Source organism: Hemiscyllium ocellatum, chromosome 46 (genome assembly GCF_020745735.1).
Source record: "Hemiscyllium ocellatum isolate sHemOce1 chromosome 46, sHemOce1.pat.X.cur, whole genome shotgun sequence".
In the NCBI taxonomy this organism is placed as follows: domain Eukaryota; kingdom Metazoa; phylum Chordata; class Chondrichthyes; order Orectolobiformes; family Hemiscylliidae; genus Hemiscyllium; species Hemiscyllium ocellatum.
Window position 1 is genome coordinate 6,924,752 of NC_083446.1, and position 20,829 is coordinate 6,945,580.

The 20,829-nt window shown below is 42.3% G+C and overlaps 1 protein-coding gene across 4 annotated transcripts in view; it reads left to right on the forward strand.

Moving 5' to 3' along the window:
- LOC132836360 (spectrin beta chain, non-erythrocytic 1-like) overlaps nucleotides 1–20,829 on the forward strand; it is a 302,644-nt gene that overhangs the window by 211,882 nt on the left and 69,933 nt on the right. For all 4 annotated transcript variants that reach the window (XM_060855849.1, XM_060855846.1, XM_060855848.1 and 1 more), the window contains 4 exons: nucleotides 470–621; nucleotides 16,521–16,694; nucleotides 18,695–18,786; nucleotides 20,482–20,562. In XM_060855849.1, coding sequence (XP_060711832.1) covers nucleotides 470–621; nucleotides 16,521–16,694; nucleotides 18,695–18,786; nucleotides 20,482–20,562 — 499 coding nt within the window. The remainder of the gene's footprint in view (nucleotides 1–469; nucleotides 622–16,520; nucleotides 16,695–18,694; nucleotides 18,787–20,481; nucleotides 20,563–20,829) is intronic.

Sequence of the window (20,829 nt, forward strand, 5' to 3'; positions counted from 1 at the left end):
CTAATTGTCATTATTCACTATAGTAACGGAAGACCCAGGTTTATGTTTTAGTTTAGTGCTGCTTGTGATTTTTTAAAAAAGTCTGTTTTGCCACATCTGGTTTCTCATCGATCTTGGAACATTGAGGTTTCTTAAATATTATCTAATTGATAACACTTTGCTCTGCCAATCAGCTTTTGCACTATTCGGTTTATTACTTTGAAAATGGAGGTGAGAGAGCTAGGTACCAAAAATATTAGAATAAAAACTGAAAATATCAGCATTTGAAATAGCAAAGATGGGTAATGTTTCAGCTGAGACCTTTCCCTAACTGAGTTCTGAGGGAAGGTCCGCACTCAAAATGTTAACCTGCAATTTCTCTTTCAAATGCTGATGGTACTGCAACATAATTTAGAATATTCTTTTCCTGTTTAAATTGTGGTGCTCCATTTTTAGTGCTTAATGGTGAGCATTTCCTTCTTTGTTGCAGATGAACGTGAAGCGGTGCAAAAGAAAACGTTCACCAAATGGGTAAATTCACACTTAGCAAGAGTGACCTCCCGTATCACGGACTTGTATACGGACCTGAGGGATGGGCGAATGCTGATTCGGTTGCTGGAGGTGCTGTCGGGTGAGCAGCTGGTCAGTATAAGCCTTTTGTGCTTTTTGTGGCAACCATCAGAACAATATTATAGTAGCTTTAGGCCAGCAATATTCACCAGCTTACACTTAGCACAGGCACAAGCTCAATCAGTATCTTGCTTGACAGACAATCAAGTATGCTCAACACAGTAGAAGCTTAGTGAGTTGACTTGAGTTACAGGTCCATGAATGATCCATGAATTTTGATCATATTGTCCACAGCTAACCAACCACTCCCTGAAGGAAGAATTAAAGCTGCAACTCCAATTGGTTGTTTCTTTCACTTGCTGTATGGATATTGAGATAACTTTACCTGATTTTAGTGGACGGAAAAATGAAACATCTATTTGTTTAACGTATCTTCAAGATAGCCAACAACAATAAAGCAAGTATTCCAAGGCAAAGCAGCCTGCTTAATTGGCACCCTGTTCACCACATTAAATATTTAATCCCTTCACTGCCAATACACAGTGACAACTATATGAGCCAACTACAAGATCATGCAGCCTCCTTCTACAGCATCTTACAAACCTGTGACTCTACCTCCTAGAAGGACAAGAGAATATCATCATTGGCAAGTTCCCCTCCAAGTCAAACACCATCCTGACTTGGAAATATGTCCCTTCTCCTTCATGTTGCTGGGTCAATTTGCTAGAACTCTGTTTCATACAGCATTGTGGGGTGAATTCTTACACCAGTAAAAAGTGAGGTCTGCAGATGCTGGAGATCAGACCTGAAAATGTGTTGCTGGTTAAAGCACAGCAGGTTAGGCAGCATCCAAGGAACAGGAAATTCGACGTTTCAGGCCAGAGCCCTTCATCAGGATGAAGGGCTCTGGCCCGAAACGTCGAATTTCCTGTTCCTTGGATGCTGCCTAACCTGCTGTGCTTTAACCAGCAACACATTTTCAGCTCTGAATTCTTACACCTCAAAGACTGCACATCACCTAACATCTTCTCAAGGGAGCAATGCTGGCTTAGTCAGTGACACCTACATCCTATGAATAAATGTAAAAAAACTTAATTCATTATCAATTAATTTGCTTTGAAATGCTGTTATTTACTCAAATATGAATGTCACCTCAAGCATAGTTGCATAACAAGCATTTAAAATAATGATCCATGGTCTGTTCCTTTATTTGGTGCTGAATAGATTATTGGTCAGGGCACAAGTGGAATTCCCTATTTCTGTTCAAGCATTGCTTTGGGTTCTTTCTAATCTTGCCATCCCATGTTAATGGAGTCTTGGTTTATGGTTTCACCTTGAAGGTGACCTGATGCTAGTACCTATCAGTACTGCACTGGAGTGTCAGCCTGGATTGTGCTTGCAAATATAGTCAATGGTAAACAGTTTGGAACCTACTACATCCAGATGAACATTTAAATCAACATCTGATTGACAGCTCAGGTAGTTTAGTATGTTAAAATCTGACCTAGCAAATCACACAATGTCCTTTTTCATTCATAAAAATATAGAAAGGAAAGGAAGAGAAGGTCATAGGTACCTTGAGTTGGCTCAGCAGTTTAATAAGATCATGGCTGAACTCAGCGTCAAATCCACCTTCCAGCCCTATTCCCATATCCCTCAATTCTGTTGACAGTTCAAATATCCATGTATATTGTCACACGGTGGAGTTAAAGACCAGCAAATGAGTTACTCTACAGCATTAGTATAATTCCTCCCTTGCCCATTGTTTGAAAATTCCAGACCAGCTTTAACAGGGATTACGGCTAAAATTGGAAGCCCACCCTTTTAGCTGGGGTGCAAAAATATCATGGACAGCTGGGACAAAGTCACAAATCACTTAGCTATGTGGTAAATAGAAGTGTCTGAGCTGAGCCTGTTTCTTCATTTCTTCTTAACAGCAAATTTATTTGTTACTGATATTATCATTGTTTATGTCTGTTAAAAATATCAGAAGCAAACATACTTCTCAGTGAAATTACATCCTAACTATCTAACCCCTGAGTAAAGACTTCTGCAGACCACCCCAAGTGATTCAGAATGGATGTTCAATTAAGTTGAATTACATTGTGCATTTGGATTTTTGTTTTGGCAGTAGCTGCATGCAACAAGTGAGGGTTTGGAAAGTTTTGCAAATTGCATTATGCAGCTGTTTGTTTTTATTGTAAGCATAATCTTTATCAGCTATTATCATCAGTATCCTTCCATCTAACATTTTGGGCTTGCAATATATTAGATCTGTTGGGAATGATTTAGTTTCTTACAGTGCAAATGTTGCAGAGATCAGTGTCATAGAGTCATAGAATTGTACAGCATGGAAACAGACCCTTTGGTCCAACCCGTCCATGCTAACCAGATATTCCAACCCAACCTAGTCCCACCTGCCAGCACCCGGCCCATTTCCCTCCAAACCCTTCCTAATCATATACCCATCCAAATACCTCTTAAATGTTGCAATTGTACCAGCCTCCGCCACTTCCTCTGGCAGCTCATTCCTTACTTGTATCACTCTCTGTGTGAAAAGGTTGCCCCTTAGGTCTCTTTTATATCTTTCCCCTCTCAACCTAAACCTATGCCCTCTAGTTCTGGACTCCCCGACCCCAGGGAAAAGACTTTGTCTATTTATCCTATCCATGCCCCTCATAATTTTGTAAACCTCTATAAGGTCACCCCTCAGCCTCCGACGCTCCAGGGAAAACAGCCCCTGCCTGTTCAGCCTCTCCCTATAGTTCAAATCCTCCAACCCTGGCAATGTCCTTGTAAGTCTTTTCTGAACCCTTTCAAGTTTCACAACATCTCTCCGATGGGAAGGAGACCAGAATTGCACTCAGTATTCCAACAGTGGCCTAACCAATGTCCTGTACAGTCGCAACAAAGGATTCTGGGTGGACGGGAAAAATTTCTGGCTGTTAACAGCTGTTCCTTTTTTGAGGTATTTTAGGTGCTGGAGGTGATTTCCTCGAATTCCAGAAGCAGCAATTACTGTTTTATATGCTGTTGCACTGTTTTGGAACTTTGGAAAAAAAAAGTCAAAACAATAGCGATTTTAAAAAGGAGAAGAACAGACAAAGGAAGCACATGGTGAGGTCAGTGTAGGAGAGAGAGAGAGAAAGAAACTGACACTGCCGTTGCTGTTTGAATTCATGTATCGCTGGACATCAGAGTGCATCTGGGAAAATTAACAAACAGTTAAATTCAGTGTCACATATAAATTGGTTATTCAATGTCATAATGGGTTATTGTTGGGACGCTTTGCTAAACTGATGTAGTCACTGAGGACTAACCATTATTATCTATTTCATTCATACCTTGTAATTAAACAAAAGTCAGCCAGGAGACCTCCCAGGAATGGTGACCATTATGATATTGTAATCTCACTGCCTACAGAAGGATCATTTGTTTTATTGAATTCTGAAGACCAGGAGGATTTCAGGTTTAATTCCTGATTTGGAGCAAGTGGGCTTCTTGGTTGGGGAGTACACAGTTGTTTATCTTGGCTAAGGAGGATAAATTTCTATTAGGCATGTTGCTTCTGATTGTTGTCTAGTGACCTACAGTAGAAAGTGTCAAGATGTCAATAAAACGCCAGTCTCCACTGTAGTCATAAATTGTATGGAAAGTTGCATTACACGTTCAGAAATGAAGAATGGGCAAGGATCACAGAATTGCACCCCACACCTTCAGATGGGAGGTGTGCATATTATGAACGTTAAGTCATGCTTCAGGTATTGTGCACATTTGCGGTCTCTGTTTCATGAAAATGATACAGAAGAGTTATGAAGTTGCAAAAATATGTATAAGGATGACACTAATGAATTGTGAATATGAGGAAAAATTAAAACAGGTTTACTGTTTTCTGTAGAAAGCAGATGATGAGGACTGACCTAATAAATAGGTCTTTAAAATTAAAAATATGTTTAATAGTGTGAATGTTCCACTTGTGGAAGGGTGGGGGAGAAACCAGAATTAGAGGCCAAAAATGCAAGACAGTCATAATTAAATCTAACAGAGAATTCAGGAGAAAGGTCTTTAGAGAATGTGGAACTTGCTACAGGGAGCAACTAACAAAGACACATATAATGGGGAGCTGGATAACCACACTGAAGAAATTATTAAAATGATATGCCGATGAACTGTGAAGAGGGTTGTGAAAAAGCTCATCTTGAGCATATTCACTTGGGTGACCCTGTTGGCTGAATCGCCTGACTCTGTGCTGCAAATTTTATGTGAGGAAAAGAATGAAAACAAGCCTTATTTGCAGAAGACTAAATTGCATATCTCTATGCCACTTTCCATGCTTCCAGGTGGATTCATCTCTCAACAATCCGGTTCAACCTTAATTTCCTGTTTACTGCTAGATGGAATCTTTTATTTAACCCATCAACATTGCCATTAATTTCATCAGTTTAAATTGAGAGCTCATTGTGGGAGTTCAGGAACTAATATCCTCCCACGCTGCTGTTTAATGTGTTAAACCTGCAGCTGCTGCCAAGCTGAATGCCTCGTTATGATCTGTATGCCTAAACCAAGTAAAACTTTGGCCTTGTCTTCTGTGCAAATTATACTTCCAAGATCTTCTGCCATGTAACACATTATGCTATCTAACATGAATTTATTTTCTTGGTTACTTTATCAAGGTGTATACTTATTGAATAGATTGAAATCTAGCCAAGAGTTTTATTTTACAAACATATCTAATGCATTTATTGCTAGCATCCCTAATTTGTTTGCAGACATCTTGATGCATTTCTAGTGTTTTTGCATGATTTATTTTTCTCCCAGTTATTTTTTCTTTTATTTATTGATTAATCTTTCTTCTCTTCACCTTGTTTTATAGTGGGGAGGCGTTGCTCAGACTTGGACGGGTTGGCTTTCAATGTTTGGAGAATTCAGCTTTTGTGATTGTTGACTAACCTGGCACACTGTTTCCACTGCAGTACATTGAGAATATAAAGAGCTGTTTCCTTTGAATGGCTGACCCTGTATTTCAAAGGTTACTGGTATTTTGAAGCATTTTAAGTGAGCCACAAGGAATGTGTCAGTAGTTGTAATCCATGCCCAAAGAAGAAGGATTTGAAGTAAATTGTCAGGTGTTAATGATGCAAAGTTAACCTCTTCTCAAATTTGAAGTTTGATGGTATTTTCAGTATTCCTTCAAAAAATCTGAGCTTGAAGGATTAGAGGTTGCACTGCAACATTGCTGCCTGAATCTCCAATCCATGCTTACTCCATGCATATCTCCCCACTCAGAGCACAGTTAAGTTATAATGTTAAGTGTGGTGAAGCTCCTTGGAACCCCTATGCCATCTAGATTTAATATAAGCCCAGAGTAGGTGGTTAACTATAGGGTTATGGAATGAAGCATTCATTAGGCACATGGCATTGCCTGATGAAGGGCATATGCCCGAAATGTCAATTCCTCTGTTCCTCGAATGCTGCCTGACCTGCTGTGCTTTCCAGCAACAAACTCTCGACACTTACAGACTGGATCAGTCACATCTATGTGCTGTGTGCCTTCTTCCATTTAATTAACTTTGCTATCTGCAAATGAAAATAAATTAGTCTTCCTGTTTAAACACTAGAAATGTTAGTCCTGAATGAAATATTTTAATATTCGTAATAACATAGAAATAGTTTTTTAAGGATCTTTTAAATGGCACGCGGATCCAAAGTGTAAAATAAATATCACATTTATTCTTCCATGAAACCAAATCGTAATTGTCAAATGTTTGAGCTTTAAAATCATTCTCTTTTTGTGTCCCCTTTTCTTTTGTCTCTTTATCATGTTTTGACTCCTGAAAGTATTAATTATCTTTAATAGGAGTTGCACAAACGTTGAAGTGTGCAATAATTTTGCAGGACTTTGTTGGCAGTCCAAAATAACATACATTTGAATAGCAATTTTAATGTGACAAAGTATCCCAAGTTGCATCGTAATTTGGGATGGGGAGGAGCAACAGAACATGCATCAAATTATCATTGAGGAAAGACATTTGTTACTACATAGACCTTTGAAGTGTTTTGCAGTTAAAATAGGAACATAAGAACGAGGAGCAGGAGTAGGATGTCTGGCCCCTCAAGCCTGCTCTGCCATTTAATAAGATCATGGCTGACCTTTTTGTGGACTCAGATCCACTTATTCGTGCTCTCACCATATACCTTAATTCCTTCATTGTTAAAAGATATCTACCTTAGCTTTAAAAATGTTTACTGAAGTAGCATCAACTACTTCACTGGGCAAGGAATTTCATAGATTAATAATCCGTTGGGTGAAGAAGTTCCTTCTCAATTCAGTCCTAAATCTGCTCCCTTTAATCTTGAGGCAATGCCTTCTTGTCCTAGCTTCACCTGCCAGTGGAAACATCCTCTGTAGTTCTATCTTATCTATTCCCTTCATAATTTTATATGTTTTGTATAATATCCCAGTCATTCTTATGAATTGCAATGAATATAATCCCAATCTATTCAGTCTCTCCTCATAAGCCAACCCCCTCAACTCTGGAGTGAACTTGGTGAACCTCCTTTGTAGTCCCTCCAGTGCCAGTGCATCCTTTCTTAAGTAAGGAGAGCAAAACTGCACATAGTACTCGAGGTGTGGCCTCCCCAGCACCTTGTACAGGTGCAACATAACCTATCTGCTTTTAAATTTAGCAATGAAGGAAAAATTCCATTTGCCTCCTAATTACTTGTTACACCTGCAGACCAACCTTCTGTGATTCATGCACAAGGACACCCAGGTCCCTCTGCATTGCAGCATGCTGCAACTTTCTACCATTCAGTTAATAAGCGACTTAGAGGGATATGGGCCAAGTGCTGCAAATGGGACAAAATTAAGTTGGAATATCTGGTTGACATGGACGAGTTGGATCGAAGGGTCTGTTTCCGTGCTGTACATCTCTATGACTATGACTATAATAATCCTTTTTACTTTAGATGTAGGTTTGCTCACTGAGTTGAAAGGTTCATTTCCAGACATTTCGATACCTTACTAGGTAACATCTTCAGTGGGCCTCATGTGAAGCACTGCTGAAAATTTCTGCTTTCTATTTATATGTTTGGGTTTCTTTGGGTTGGTGATGCCATTTCCTGTGGTGAAGTCCTGTTCCTTTTCTCAGAGGGTGGTAAATGGGGTCTAACTTGATGTGTTTGTTGATAGAATGCCATGCTTCCCTAGGGATTCTCGTGCATGTCTTTGTGCTGTCCTAGGATGGATGTGTTGTCCCAGTCGAAGTGGTGCCCTTCCTTATCTGTATGTGAGGATACTACTAGTGAGAGAGGGTCATATCTTTTTGTGGCTAGTTGGTGTTCATGTATCCTGGTGGCTAGTTTTCTGTCTGTTTGTCCAACGTAGTGTTTGTTACAGTCCTTGCACGGTATTTTGTAAATGACGTTAGTTTTGCTCATTGTCTGTAAAGGGTCTTTCAAGTTCATTTGCTGCTGTTTTAGTGTGTTGGTGGGTTTGTAGGCTACCATGATGCCAAGGGTCTGAGTAGTCTGGCAGTTATTTCTGAGATGTCTTTGATGTAGGGGAGAGTGGCTGGGGTTTCTGGATGTGTTTTGTCTGCTTGTTTGGGTTTGTTGCTGAGAAATCAGCGGACTGTGTTCATTGGGTACAAATTCTTTTTGAATACATGGTATAGGTGATTTTCCTCTGCTCTGCGTAGTTCCTCTGTGCTGCAGTGTGTGTTGGCTCGTTGAAATAATGTTCTAATGCAACTTCGTTTGTAGGTGTTGGGATGATTGCTTCTGTACTTCAATGTTTGGTCTGTATGCGTTGTTTTTCTGTAGACGCTGGTTTGAAGTTCCCCATTGGCTGTCCGCTCTACTGTGACTTCTAGGAATGGCAGTTTGTTGTTGTTTTCCTCCTCTTTAGTGAATTTTTATGCCAGTAAGGGTAAACACATTAAGTTAGATCCTATCTACCACCCCTGAGAAAAGGAACAGGAAGTGACTGCACCACAGGAAATAACATCAACACAGGAACTGACATCACCAAGCCCAAAGAAACCCAAACATATAAATAGGAAGCAGGAATTTTCAGCATTGCTTTGTTTGAGGCCCAATGATGATGTTACCTATTAAGGTAACGAATCAACTGGAAATGAACCTTTCAGCTCAGCAAGCAAACCTATATCTAAAACATCAACCTGAGCTACAAATCTTCTCAAAACTCGCTAAATCCTTTTTTCTGTTACTCATACCGAAAGTATGACTTCACATTTATTAACATTGCATTCCATCTGCCAGACCTTTGGCCACTCATGCGATGCATCTGTGTTCCTCTGCAAAGTTTCACAGTCCTCTGCATACTTTGCTCCACCATTCATCTTTGTGTCATCTGCAAACTTTGACACTCTACACATGGTCCCTAACTCCAAATCATCTATATAAATCATAAATAATTGCGGTCCCAATACTGATCACTGAGACAAACCACTAGTCACGGATTGCCAGCCAGAATAGCACTCATTTATCTCCATTCTTTGCTTCCTGTGCATCAACCAATCCTCAAACCATGCTAATACTTTACCCCAATGCCATATATCCTTATTCAGCCGCCTCTTGTGTGGCACCATGTCAAAGGCCTTTTGGAAATCTAGGTACACCATATCCACTGGGTCCCCTTGCTCATTATGTCTTAATAGAATTCCAAAGGATTCGTCAAGCATGACATGCCCTTCATGAACCCATGCTACGTCTGTCTAAGGGGACAGGTTCTGCCGAGATGCTTTGCTGTTTCTTCCTTGATAACAGACTCCAGCATCTTCCCCCCCCACCAACAGAGGTTAAGCGAACCAGTCTATAATTTCCTATGTTTTGTCTACCTCCCTTTTAAACAGTGGTGTCACATTTGCTGTTTTCCAATCTGCCCCAGAGTCTAGAGAATTTTGAAAAATTACCGCTAGTGCACGTGCTACTTCACTTGCCATCTCTTTTAGTATTCTGGGATATATTCCATCAGGACCAGGAGACTTATCCATCCTTAGCTCCATCAGCTTGCCCGACACTACCTCTTCCATAAGTATAATTGTTTCCTGGTCCTCACCTACCATTTTCTCTTTGTCAATTACATGCATGTTGTTAGTGTCCTCCAATGTAAAGGCCGATACAAAACGCCTGTTCATTGCCTCAGCTATTTCATCATAGCCCGTAACTAAATTCTCCTTCTCATCCTCCAAAGGACCAACATTGACTTCAGCCACTCTTTTTCGTTTTATGTATTTTTAGAAACTTTTGCTATCTGTCATTATATTCTGTGCTAGTTTTTTCTCGTGTTCTATCTTAGTTTTCTTTATAGCTCTTTTTGTGGCTTTCCGTTGTCCTTTAAAGTTTTCCCAATTTTCTAGTTTCATGCTGTTTTTGGCCACATTGTATGCCTTCTCTTTCAGTTTCATCGCCTCCCTTATTTCCTTAGACACCATGACAGATTACTTATGTTCTTACAGTCCTTCCTTTTCACTGGAATATATCTTTGCTAAACACTTTGAAAAATTGCTTTGAAAGTCCTCCACTGCTTGTCAACTATCCCACCATAATATCTTTGTTTCCAGTCTACTTTAGCCAACTCCTCCCTCATTCTGTTGTAGTCCCCCTTGTTCAAGCGCAGGACCCTGGTATTGGACTTTATCTTCACACTCTCCACCTGTATTCTAAATTCAGCCATACTGTGATCACTCCTTCCAAGAGGATCCCTAACTATGAGATCATTAATTATTCCTGTCTCATTACACAGGACCAGACCTAGGATAGCTTGCTCCTTTTTCGGTTCCATTATATACTGATCAAGAAAGCTATCACAGATACACTCAATGAACTCCTCCTCAAGGCTACCCTAACTGAGCTGGTTCATCCAATCTACATGTAGATTAAAATCCCCCATGATACTTGCCATACCATTTTTACCTGCACTAGTTATTTCTTTGTTTATTGCCTGCCCCAATGTGATGTTTCGTGGCCTATAGACTATGCCTATCAGTGACATTTCCCTCTTAAAATTTCTAATTTCCACCCAAATAGTTTCAGTCTCATTCTCCATTGAATCTATAGCATCTCTCAGCACCACCCTGATGTCCTTGAATATCAGAGCTACACCACCTCCCTTACCTTCCTGTCTGTCCTTTTGAATAGTCTGGTACCCCTGAATATTTAACTCCCAGCCGTGACCATCCTGTAACCATGTCTACCAAAGCATATTCATTCACTATGATTTGTGCCGTTAACTCATCAACCTTGTTATGAATGCTACAAGCATTCAGGTAAAGTGCCTTTATGCTAGTTTTCTTACTCTCATGATTTCCAACATCTCTAATAATATCTCCTGAGTTATCCTTGTCCGGCTGGGAGAAGCAGTGCCTGGATGGAGGCAGGGGCCTGGGCCTGAGAGTGGCCCCGGTGAAATGAGGCCGAGGCCCAGAGACAGCGGCTTTGGCTGTGCTCCCAGAACTCGGCCACTGCCATCGCCCAGCTCTACAAAGGTACTGGGGGTGGATGGAGAAGCAGAAAGAGATCTGGGGTGTGTGTGTGAGGTCAGGGTCTGGCAGCAGCAGGTGAGAGGGGGTTGGTTTGGCAGAAAGAGGAACAGTGTCTGGGGTAGAGAGACCTGGGCGGGGGGAAGAGATAGTGGAGGGAGAGAGAGAGAGAGAGGTGGGAATAAGGGAGAGACCTGAAGTGAGTTGGGATGAGGGGGGGTCAGGATGTTGCAAGTTATGTGGGATAATAGGTATGGAGAGGAAGTGAGGATATAAAAGACAAAGAGTTGAGTTAGGCAAGAGAGAGGTGACCAGGTAAAAGGAGATGTGGATAAGGAGGGTTATGAGAGATGTGGATAAGGAGATTCAGAGAGATGTGGATAAGGAGGGCTAGGAGAGATGTGGATAAGGAGAGTTAGGAGAGACCTGTGCCCCAACACTAGGCGGGCTGCTTCCTCGCAAGTAGAAGGAAACATCTGGTTTCAAACCTCCGCTGCCTTGTGGTCAGACTCACACGTGGGAAAGGCTTCAGGAGTAAACTTTCAGGAAAAATCTGGAGCCAGGACCCAAAAGGCAATTCATCATTATCTACATCACTCTAGCAGCTCCTTCGACGGTGCTGTTACCAAACTATAACAGCTATTCTGTTCCTTTGAATTAGCCAGTGTCGTGGAGAGGAGGGACATGCTTCATGGGCCAGAGCTTGTTCCCATACCACACCACCTACGCTTACATTCTACCACCACTGCACCTGAAGAGGACACTCCAGCTTCGCCCACAGTGTTGACACAACAGGGGGGAACAGCAGATACTGGTTTTAGGTCATCGTTAGATTAGCATAGAGTGCGATGCCAGGGGTTGCACCCGACAGGGGGAAGAATTTTCGGATCCCACTGGACAGCTATCACCCATCTCAAGCTGGGCAACCCCCAGCTATCCCACCACAATCTGCTATCCCATTGGGAGTGTATATGGGGATTAGGAATTATTCGAACAGCAGATTGCAATCACCACACCAATCAACAACAGAAAACAACAAAAATCACCAGCTCTAAAACTTGGAAGTTGGAACGTCCAGACAATGATGACCGACCTCGCAGAAAACCACCAGGATGTCAACGACTATAGGAGATAAGCTGTCAGAAATAACAAGCTCAAGAGACTCAACGTGGACATGGCCACCCTCCAGGAAACAAGGCTGGCAGAGGCAGGCTCACTGAAAGAGAAGGACTACACATTTTACTGGCTGAAGGAGGGGTTTTATTAGCCCAGAGAGCATGGAGTTGGCTTCACAGTGAAGAAACGCCTGATGAACACAGTAGAACCAGGCAGCAATGGCTCAGAGCTATTCATGACTCTTCACCTCAACACCACCGCAGGCCCAGTCACCCTTGTCAGCATTTATGCCCTGACAATGTTCTCCACACCAGACACAAAGGATGAGTTCTGTGAAAATCTTGCACCCCTCATTGGCATTATCCCTAGGAAGAAGCAACTTGTTCTTCTGGGTGACATCAATGCAGGAGTGGGTGCAGACTACGACTCGTGGTCCTTCTGCCTTGGACATTTTGATGTGGGCAAAATGAATGAGAACAGACAACAACTGCTTGAGCTGTGCACTTACCATGATTTGTGCATCACCAACTCTTACTTCCAGACAAAGCCTCAGCACAAGGTTTCTTGGAGACACCCACGCTCAAAGCATTGGCACCAACTCGATCTGATACCAGTTAGGTGTGTGGCTATCAAACACATTCTCCACACACGCTCTTACCATAATATGGACTTTCACACAGACCACTGCTTCGTGTGTTGCAAGATTAGGCTGCAACCTAAGAAATTCCGTCGCACTAAACAGCTGGGGAACCGTCGCATCAACGTCAGCAAGTTATCCAGGCCAGACCTAATGCAACAGTTCTCAGAGGCTTTCGAGAGAGAACTCAGCACCTTGTGACACAGAGACTCTGCCACAGAGAATTGGAAACCTTGTGGGATACCATGCACCACACATCCCTGGCTATCTTTGGGAAGAAGACCTGCAAGACACACAACTGGTTTGAGGCTAAGGTAACCAAGATGACCCCCATTGTTGAAGCCAAGCGTGTCGCCCTAGCTGAGTACAAATGGTCAGCTAGTGGGAAGAGCCTGCAGAATCTCAGGGCTGCCAGGAACAAGGCTCAGCAGACTGCCAGGCTTGCGCTAACGAGTACTGGACACAGCTAAGTGAGAAAATTCAGAAGGCCACTATAACGGTGAACATTAGGGGAATATACGAAGGCATCAAGAAGACACTAGGACCAGCTCAGAGCAAGACAGCCCTCCTCAAATCCTCTACTGGGGAAGTAATCACAGACAAAGGTCAGCAGATGGAGAGGTGGGTTGAACACTACTCTGATCTCTACTCCAGAGAGTATGCCATGTCCGCTTCAGCACTTACGGCCATCACTTGCTTGCTGGTCATGGATAAGCTATACACAGAGCCATCAGTAGAAGAGCTCAGCAAGGCCATTGGACAGCCTGACCTCAGGTAAGGCCCAGGCTAGTGACGGGATTCCTCCTGATCTGATCAAGTGCTGCAAGATTAGCTTACTGCTTCCATTGCATGAAGTCCTCTGTCAGTGCTGGCAAGAAGAAGCTGTACCGCAGACCAGGAGGGATGCCAAGATCATTGCCGTCTGGAAGAACAAGGGTGAGAGAAGCAACTGCAACAACTAAGAGACATCTCTCTCCTTAACACTGTCGGCAAAGCCTTTGCTAGGGTCATTTGACTCACCTGCAGAAACTGGCAGAACGTGTATACCCAGTCACAGGACGGCTTCCGAGCTTAAAGCTCAACAGTAGACATGATCTTCTCCCTTAGCCAACTGCAGGAGGAGTACAGAGAACAGAAAATGCCCCTGTATGTCATTTTCCACGATCTCATCAAGGCTTTTGACCTGGTCAGCAGAAACGGTGTTTTCAAAGTTCCCCTGAAGATTGGCTGCCCACTGAAACTGCTGAGCATTATAGAATCCTTCCACAGGAACATGAAGGGGACAGTGCAGTTCAACAGCAGCTCTTCTGAGCCCTTCAACATCCGCAGCAGCACCAAACAAGGCTGCGTCTTCGTTCCCACACTCTTTGGCATTTTTTCTGCTGTGCTCCTGAAATGTGCCTTTGACACCGCAACAGAGGGGATTTACCTACGCAATAGATCAGACAGCAGACTCTTCAACCTGGCCCACCTCAGAGCCAAAACAAAAGTACATGTGGCACTCATCATGCAGATGCTGTTTGCTGATAATGCTGCAGTTGCAACACACACCCAGCAGGATCTCCAGTTACTGATAGACCGCCTCTCTCACACTTGCAAGGATTTCGGGCTATCAATCTGAAGAAGGCGAGCATCCTGGGATAGGACACAGAAGCACCGTCGGTCATCACCATCGATGACTACAAGCTCAGTGTTGTCCATCAGTTTACGTACCTTGGCTCAACCATCATTGACAACCCCTTTTTGTACACAGAGATCGACAAGAGGATCAGGAAAGCAGCCTCAACTCTTGCTTACCTCACAACTTGAGTATGAACAAACCCCAAGCTGACAGTGAAGACAAAAATGTCAGTCTACAATGCCTATTATATAAACTCACTGCTGTACGGTAGTGAAATGTGGACTACATATGCCAGACAGAAGAGAAGACTGAACACCCACTTGAGGAGTATCCTGAGTATATCCTGGCAAGACAGTGTCCAACGCAGCAGTCCTATCTTGTGCTGGCCTTCCCAGCATGTGCACTCTGCACAGGCAACAAACAAGGGGCTGGCTGGGCCACATCCTCTGTATGGAGGACGTCAGCATCCCAAAGGATGTCCTCTATGGAAAGCTTACATCTGGAAAGAGACCCACTGGGTATCCCCAGCTGCGCTACAAGGATGTCTGCATGAGGGACATGCAGGCGCTTATATCGTTGCGGAGACTTGGGAAAGGCTAGCAGTTGACAGCACAAGATGGAGAAGCACCCTGAACCAACATCTCAAAACACGGGCAAAGAAGCTGATGAGTGCTGTAGCAGACAAGTGGGCATGAAGGAAGGAGTGCAGCAGTTCTAGTAGATCAGTGACCACATACAAAAGTGACCTCTACAACTTGGACTGTCGCTCCAGCATTGGTCTCTTCAGTCACAAGCGACGTTGCTTCAGGGAAGCAGAAAGCTAGAACAACGAGGATGCAACCCATGGCCAGCCATGACCGAAAGGGACCTCACACGAGTTATCCTTCCGTTTTGCTTCTTTTGTAGTTTGTCTTGAACTTAAATCCTCTTGCACACATACTAACCTGCTGCTTACCTTTTTATTTACCAGTATGCTCCCTGTCATTTTCCCTTTCCCATTCCCCCCTCCGACTCACTAGTTTCCTACTGACCACCCTGTTTATCCTTTTCGTTCGAACACTCGTTCCAAATCGGTTCAGGTGAAGACTATCTCATCGGTGCAGGTCCTCCCAGTTCCAAAACTGATGCCAATGCCCCATGAAATGGAACCCCTCTTTCCAACATCACTCCCTGAACTATGTGTTTACTTCCCTAATTTTCTTATCCCTAAATCAATTTGCACATGGCTCGGATTGTCATCCAGAGGTTGTAACCCTTGAGTACCTGTTCCTTAATTTTGTTCCAAGTGCTTGATAATCCCCAAATAGATTCCATTCTAGCCTTGCCTGTGTTATTAGTCCCAACATGGACTACAACAACTGGATCCTCCCCCTTACGCTTCAATATCCTTTCAAGCCAGTCAGAGATTTCTTGCACCCTAGCACCGGCCAGACAACACACCATGTGGTTCTCCCGATCCAGCTTGCAAATGATACTATGTATCCCCCAAATTACAGAATCCCCTATAACTACCACTTGTCTTTTTGTTCCCCCTTCTTGAATGGCCTTCTGCACCATGGTGCCGTGGTCAGCTGGCTCTACCTCCCCAAAGCCCTTTCCTTCATCCACACAGGGAGCAAGCATTTCATACCTCTTGGATAAGGTCAACAGCTGAGGCTCCTCCACTCAGGATCCCCCTACTTGCCTCACTTGAAGTCATAGCCTGTTGTCCCTGATCACTAACTGAATTTGAATTACTTAATCTACCAGGTGTGACTGCCTCCTGAAACAAAGCGTGCAGGTAACTCTCCCCCTCCCAGATGTGCGGTAGTGTTTGAAGCTCAGATTCCAGATCATCACCTCTGAGCTGGAGTTCTTCCAGCAACCAATACTTGTTGCAGATGTGGTCACTGCCATTCACAATGGGATCAGCCACCTCCCACATTTTACAGGAAGTGGCTTGATCTCCAGACAGTGCTTTGTGGTGCATCGTCTAAATAAGATTTTCTTGATAAATATGTGTTCCCTGCAAATGACTGAATTGCGATGAGTTGCTAGACTTAAATAGTGACCTGTTATGATATTAACTCAAGCTGTTTGTTTCTATTTCCAGCCCAAACCCACCAAAGGACGAATGCGGATTCACTGTTTAGAAAATGTGGATAAGGCCTTGCAATTCTTGAAAGAGCAGAAAGTCCATCTGGAAAACATGGGCTCACATGACATTGTGGATGGGAACCATCGGCTTACTCTGGGCTTAATATGGACCATCATCCTTCGATTTCAGGTACTTTGTGCAGCAGTTGTCACATCAAGATAGGTTTTTTCAATTTATTTATTAGTAGTGAATGAATGAATCATTCCACTTACATAGGGCATTTGGTCCAACCAGCCCATGCAGACGTTTATGCTACACTAAAGCCTCTTTCCACCTCTTCTGGTCTAAATCTGCTTTCATAGCATCTCCTCGTATGATTGTCTAGTTTCCCTTTAAATCAGATTAGCCAGTCTGTATGACAGCAAATTCCAAATTCTCTCCACATTTGAGTGAAGAAGTTTCCAAATTCTCATATTAAATTTGTTGATGACCATCTTCTATTCATCACCTCGAGTTATACTGTTCCTCACAAAAGGACACATTAACTTATGTCAGCAAATACAAGTGTAATAGGTGAACAGACACAATTATGGGCCAGAATAAGGCTGACCAATGGAGTAATGTGGGAAATGTAAAATTGTTCATTTGGAAGAACAATGTTATTTAAATGGAGAGAATCTGCAGAAAGTTGAGATACAAGGGGATGTGGGCATATTTATGTATGAAACACACAAAACTAGAACACAGGTACAGCATGTAATCAGGAAGGCCAATGAAATGCTTGAGAGCAAGTGAGGTCTGTAGATGCTGGAGAGTCAGAGTCGAAAAGCACAGCAGGTCAGGCAGCATCCTAGGAGCAGGAGAGTTGACGTTTCGAGCATAAGCCCTTCATTAGGAATGTGCTATTTCAAGGAGGTTGGGATATAAGAGTAGGGAAGTCTTTCTGCAACTGTACAAGGTACTGGTGAAACTATATTTGAAGTACAATGAACTGTTTTGGCCCCCTAATTTAAGGAAAGATAGAATTTCACTGAAGGCAGTTCAGAAAATGTTCACTTGTATAATCCCTGGTATGGAGGGATTGCCTTATGAACTAAGCTTGAATGGGTTGGGACTTTGTCCATCGGAATTTAGAAGAATGAGAGATGAGCATATTGGAACGTGAGGAATTTTAAGGGGCTTCACAGGATAAATGAGAGGATGTTACCCTCGTGGGAGAGTCTAAGTCCAGAGGGCATAGTCTCAAAATAAAGAGCAATCAATTTAATTCTGAGATGAGGAGGAATTTCTTCTCTCAGTGCATTGCAATTCTTCAAAACTCCTTGTCACAGAGAACTGTGGAGGCAGAATTGTAGTACATGTTTAAGTCTGCAATAGATTCTTAGATCAGTAGGGGAATCAAGGATTTATGGGGATAGGCAGAAAAGTAGATGTGAAGAATGTCAGATACGCCATAATCCTATGAATGGTGGAGCAGGTTTGAGGTTTCAAAAGGCCTACTCCTATTCCTATTTCTTATGGTCTTATGACAGAATTTTGTATGAGATGAAGCTTACAGAATGTGGGAAATAGGAGGCAAGCCAAGAGAACTTTGGAATAACCAAGTCTGGAGGAAACAAAGGCAAAATTGAATGATTCAGCAGAACTTGGACTAAACAACAAATAAGATGCAGTACAGACTCTTATATTGTGGAAGTGATTTTCTAGAGGCAGCAAAGGGTTACAGTCTATTTAACTCAGAGATTCCATGCATATATTGTGATCATTCTTCATTGTTCTTTATCAGAAATAACTATGTTAAAAACATGTTTAAGTCAAGCACCCCCACAACATTTTCCCTGCTTTATTGGAGGAATTTAATAATGCAGCTGCTTGCTTTATCTTATGCTTGTTTTTCTTGTTTTGAATAAACTGGGTGTAGCTGCCCCTTAACTGAAAAACTACCATAATTTCAGTCTCTGTCTCTCTCTCTCTCTCTCTCACTCACATCACGAAATTAAAAATCTCTACTGAAGGCACTGATCACAAGGCATTTGCAGTTATCACATAAGGGCAAATGATCTTTCCAAAGTGAGTCAGTGTTTGAGGTTAACTTAAAGCCTTAATAATGATTTGCTTTGTTTGCAGTAAGTTACACAGTCCTTGGCCATGTGTATGTATTTTACTTATCAAGGCTTTTGTTTCAAAAGATCCAGGATATCAGTGTTGAAACAGAGGATAACAAGGAAAAGAAATCTGCCAAAGATGCACTTCTACTCTGGTGCCAAATGAAGACAGCAGGGTAAGCAGAATTGGAAAATTGCCAAAGGGAATTAAGTGACAAGTCCTGCAAAGTACACATATGGATGAAAAACAGACAGTGCTTGAAATGTATAGAGTCTAATCAACATCTGACCAAGAAACCATTGTTTAGCGTACATCATTTTATTAGAGTCAGTGTTTATAAATGTCTGCTTTGAATGCTCTTCTGTGTTTGAAGCTGAGGCCCTCTGTTGGAATATAACAAGCCTTCACTGTATCAATTATGCTACACTTGCTCAATGGGTGGTTGACTGTCGCTGGATAGTCAAGTGTCCCTCCCTGTACAAAATACCATTTATATCAGAAATTCATTAACAAAGGCTTCACAGTGCCAGGGACCTGGTTTCGATTCCACCTCGGGGTGACCGTCTGTGTGGAGCTTGTACATTGTCCCGGTGTCTGCATGGGTTTTTTCTGGGTGCTCTGGTTTCCTCCCACAGTTCAAAGATGTGCAGGTTAAGGTGGATTGGCCATGCTATATTGCCCATAGAATCCAAGAATGTGCAGACTAGATGGGTTAGTCATGGGAAATGCAGAATTACAGCGATAGTCATTGAGTGTGGTTCTGGATGGGAGGCCATGTGGAGGGTCGATGTGGACTTGATTGGCCAAATGGCCTCCTTTCACTCTATAGGAATTCTATGATTCCACAAAATATGTTATGCAAGTTACTGAGCAAGTTGCATACTTTTAAGGTTTGTGGAGAAAGATTTTAAAAAGACATGAGGGGATTTTTATTATACAGAGAGTGTTTCATGTGTGGAATGAACTTTCAGAGGAAGTGGTGGATACGGACACAGTTACAACATTTAAAAAACATTTAGATAAGTATGCGAATAAGAAATGTTTGGAGGAATACAGGCCAAGTGCAGGCAGGTGGGACTATATTAGTTTGTGATATGGTCGGCATGGACTGGTTGGACCGAAGAGTCTATTTCTGTGTTGTATGATTCTATGACAACTGTCACATAGAAACCCAAGCTCTAAAGACCTCTCACAGGGTGACGGAACCCAATCTCTTTGTCAGTGTGCTCATTCAGTGCATGGTCTTGAAATCCCCCACTCTAGGGAAAAGACACTTGCTTTTCACCTTATCTACAGCCCTCATGAGTTAAGGTCAGCCCTTAGCTTCCTATGTTCCAGTGAAAAAAGGCCCAGGCTATCCAGTCTCTGCCTATAACTCAAAACAGTTGATGTTCTGGAGACTTTAACAGTTCAGATAGCGCCTCCCCTTTGTCCACCAATTGCTGGTTAGCTGGATTCTTGTGCTTTTCATAATAGATTTTGAACAGGCAATTGTGTAAACATTTTGGTTCTCTCTCTTCGTCCATTCCTAACCTGACCCCAGCTCTACGAAACATATGCTTGCTCTTTCACTTGAATGCCTCCAGTCAGGTGACGAGATTGAATTTATTACAGTTATTGATCAGAGAATCTATTAATTGCCTATTCAGGTACCTGCTCAGAGAGCATTCCACATTATCCATTGTGTGAGAAAGTGCTTTTAGCTTATCATTTCTCAATTCGTGCGCATCCTTTCTCTCTTCTTATCCCCACCCACTCACCATCACTCACCACCCATCATCATCACCACCACCATCAAACAAAATTGGACATGGTCTAGCACTAAATTTGAACTCTTCAACACTTTTGGTTGTTCATTTGTGTTTTGCAGATATCCGAATGTTAATGTTCACAACTTCACCACAAGCTGGAGGGATGGACTGGCCTTCAATGCAATTGTCCACAAACACAGGTATCTTATCATATCTTCAGACTTTGGAGAGATTTTAACAGAATTGAATGCTTCAAGATAACATTATCCAACAGCTTGTATAATAAGTGCCAGTATTAAATCAAAGGTACAGAATGCTTTCCACGCTAGTATTGTTTTCTTAAGATAAATTTTATAGTATCATTAAAACCAGTTTATGATTTTTCAATAAATAAAACCAAGAAATGTGGATTTTAGAAATCTGAAACAAAAATAAAAATTGCTATAGATACTCATACTTTCCAACTG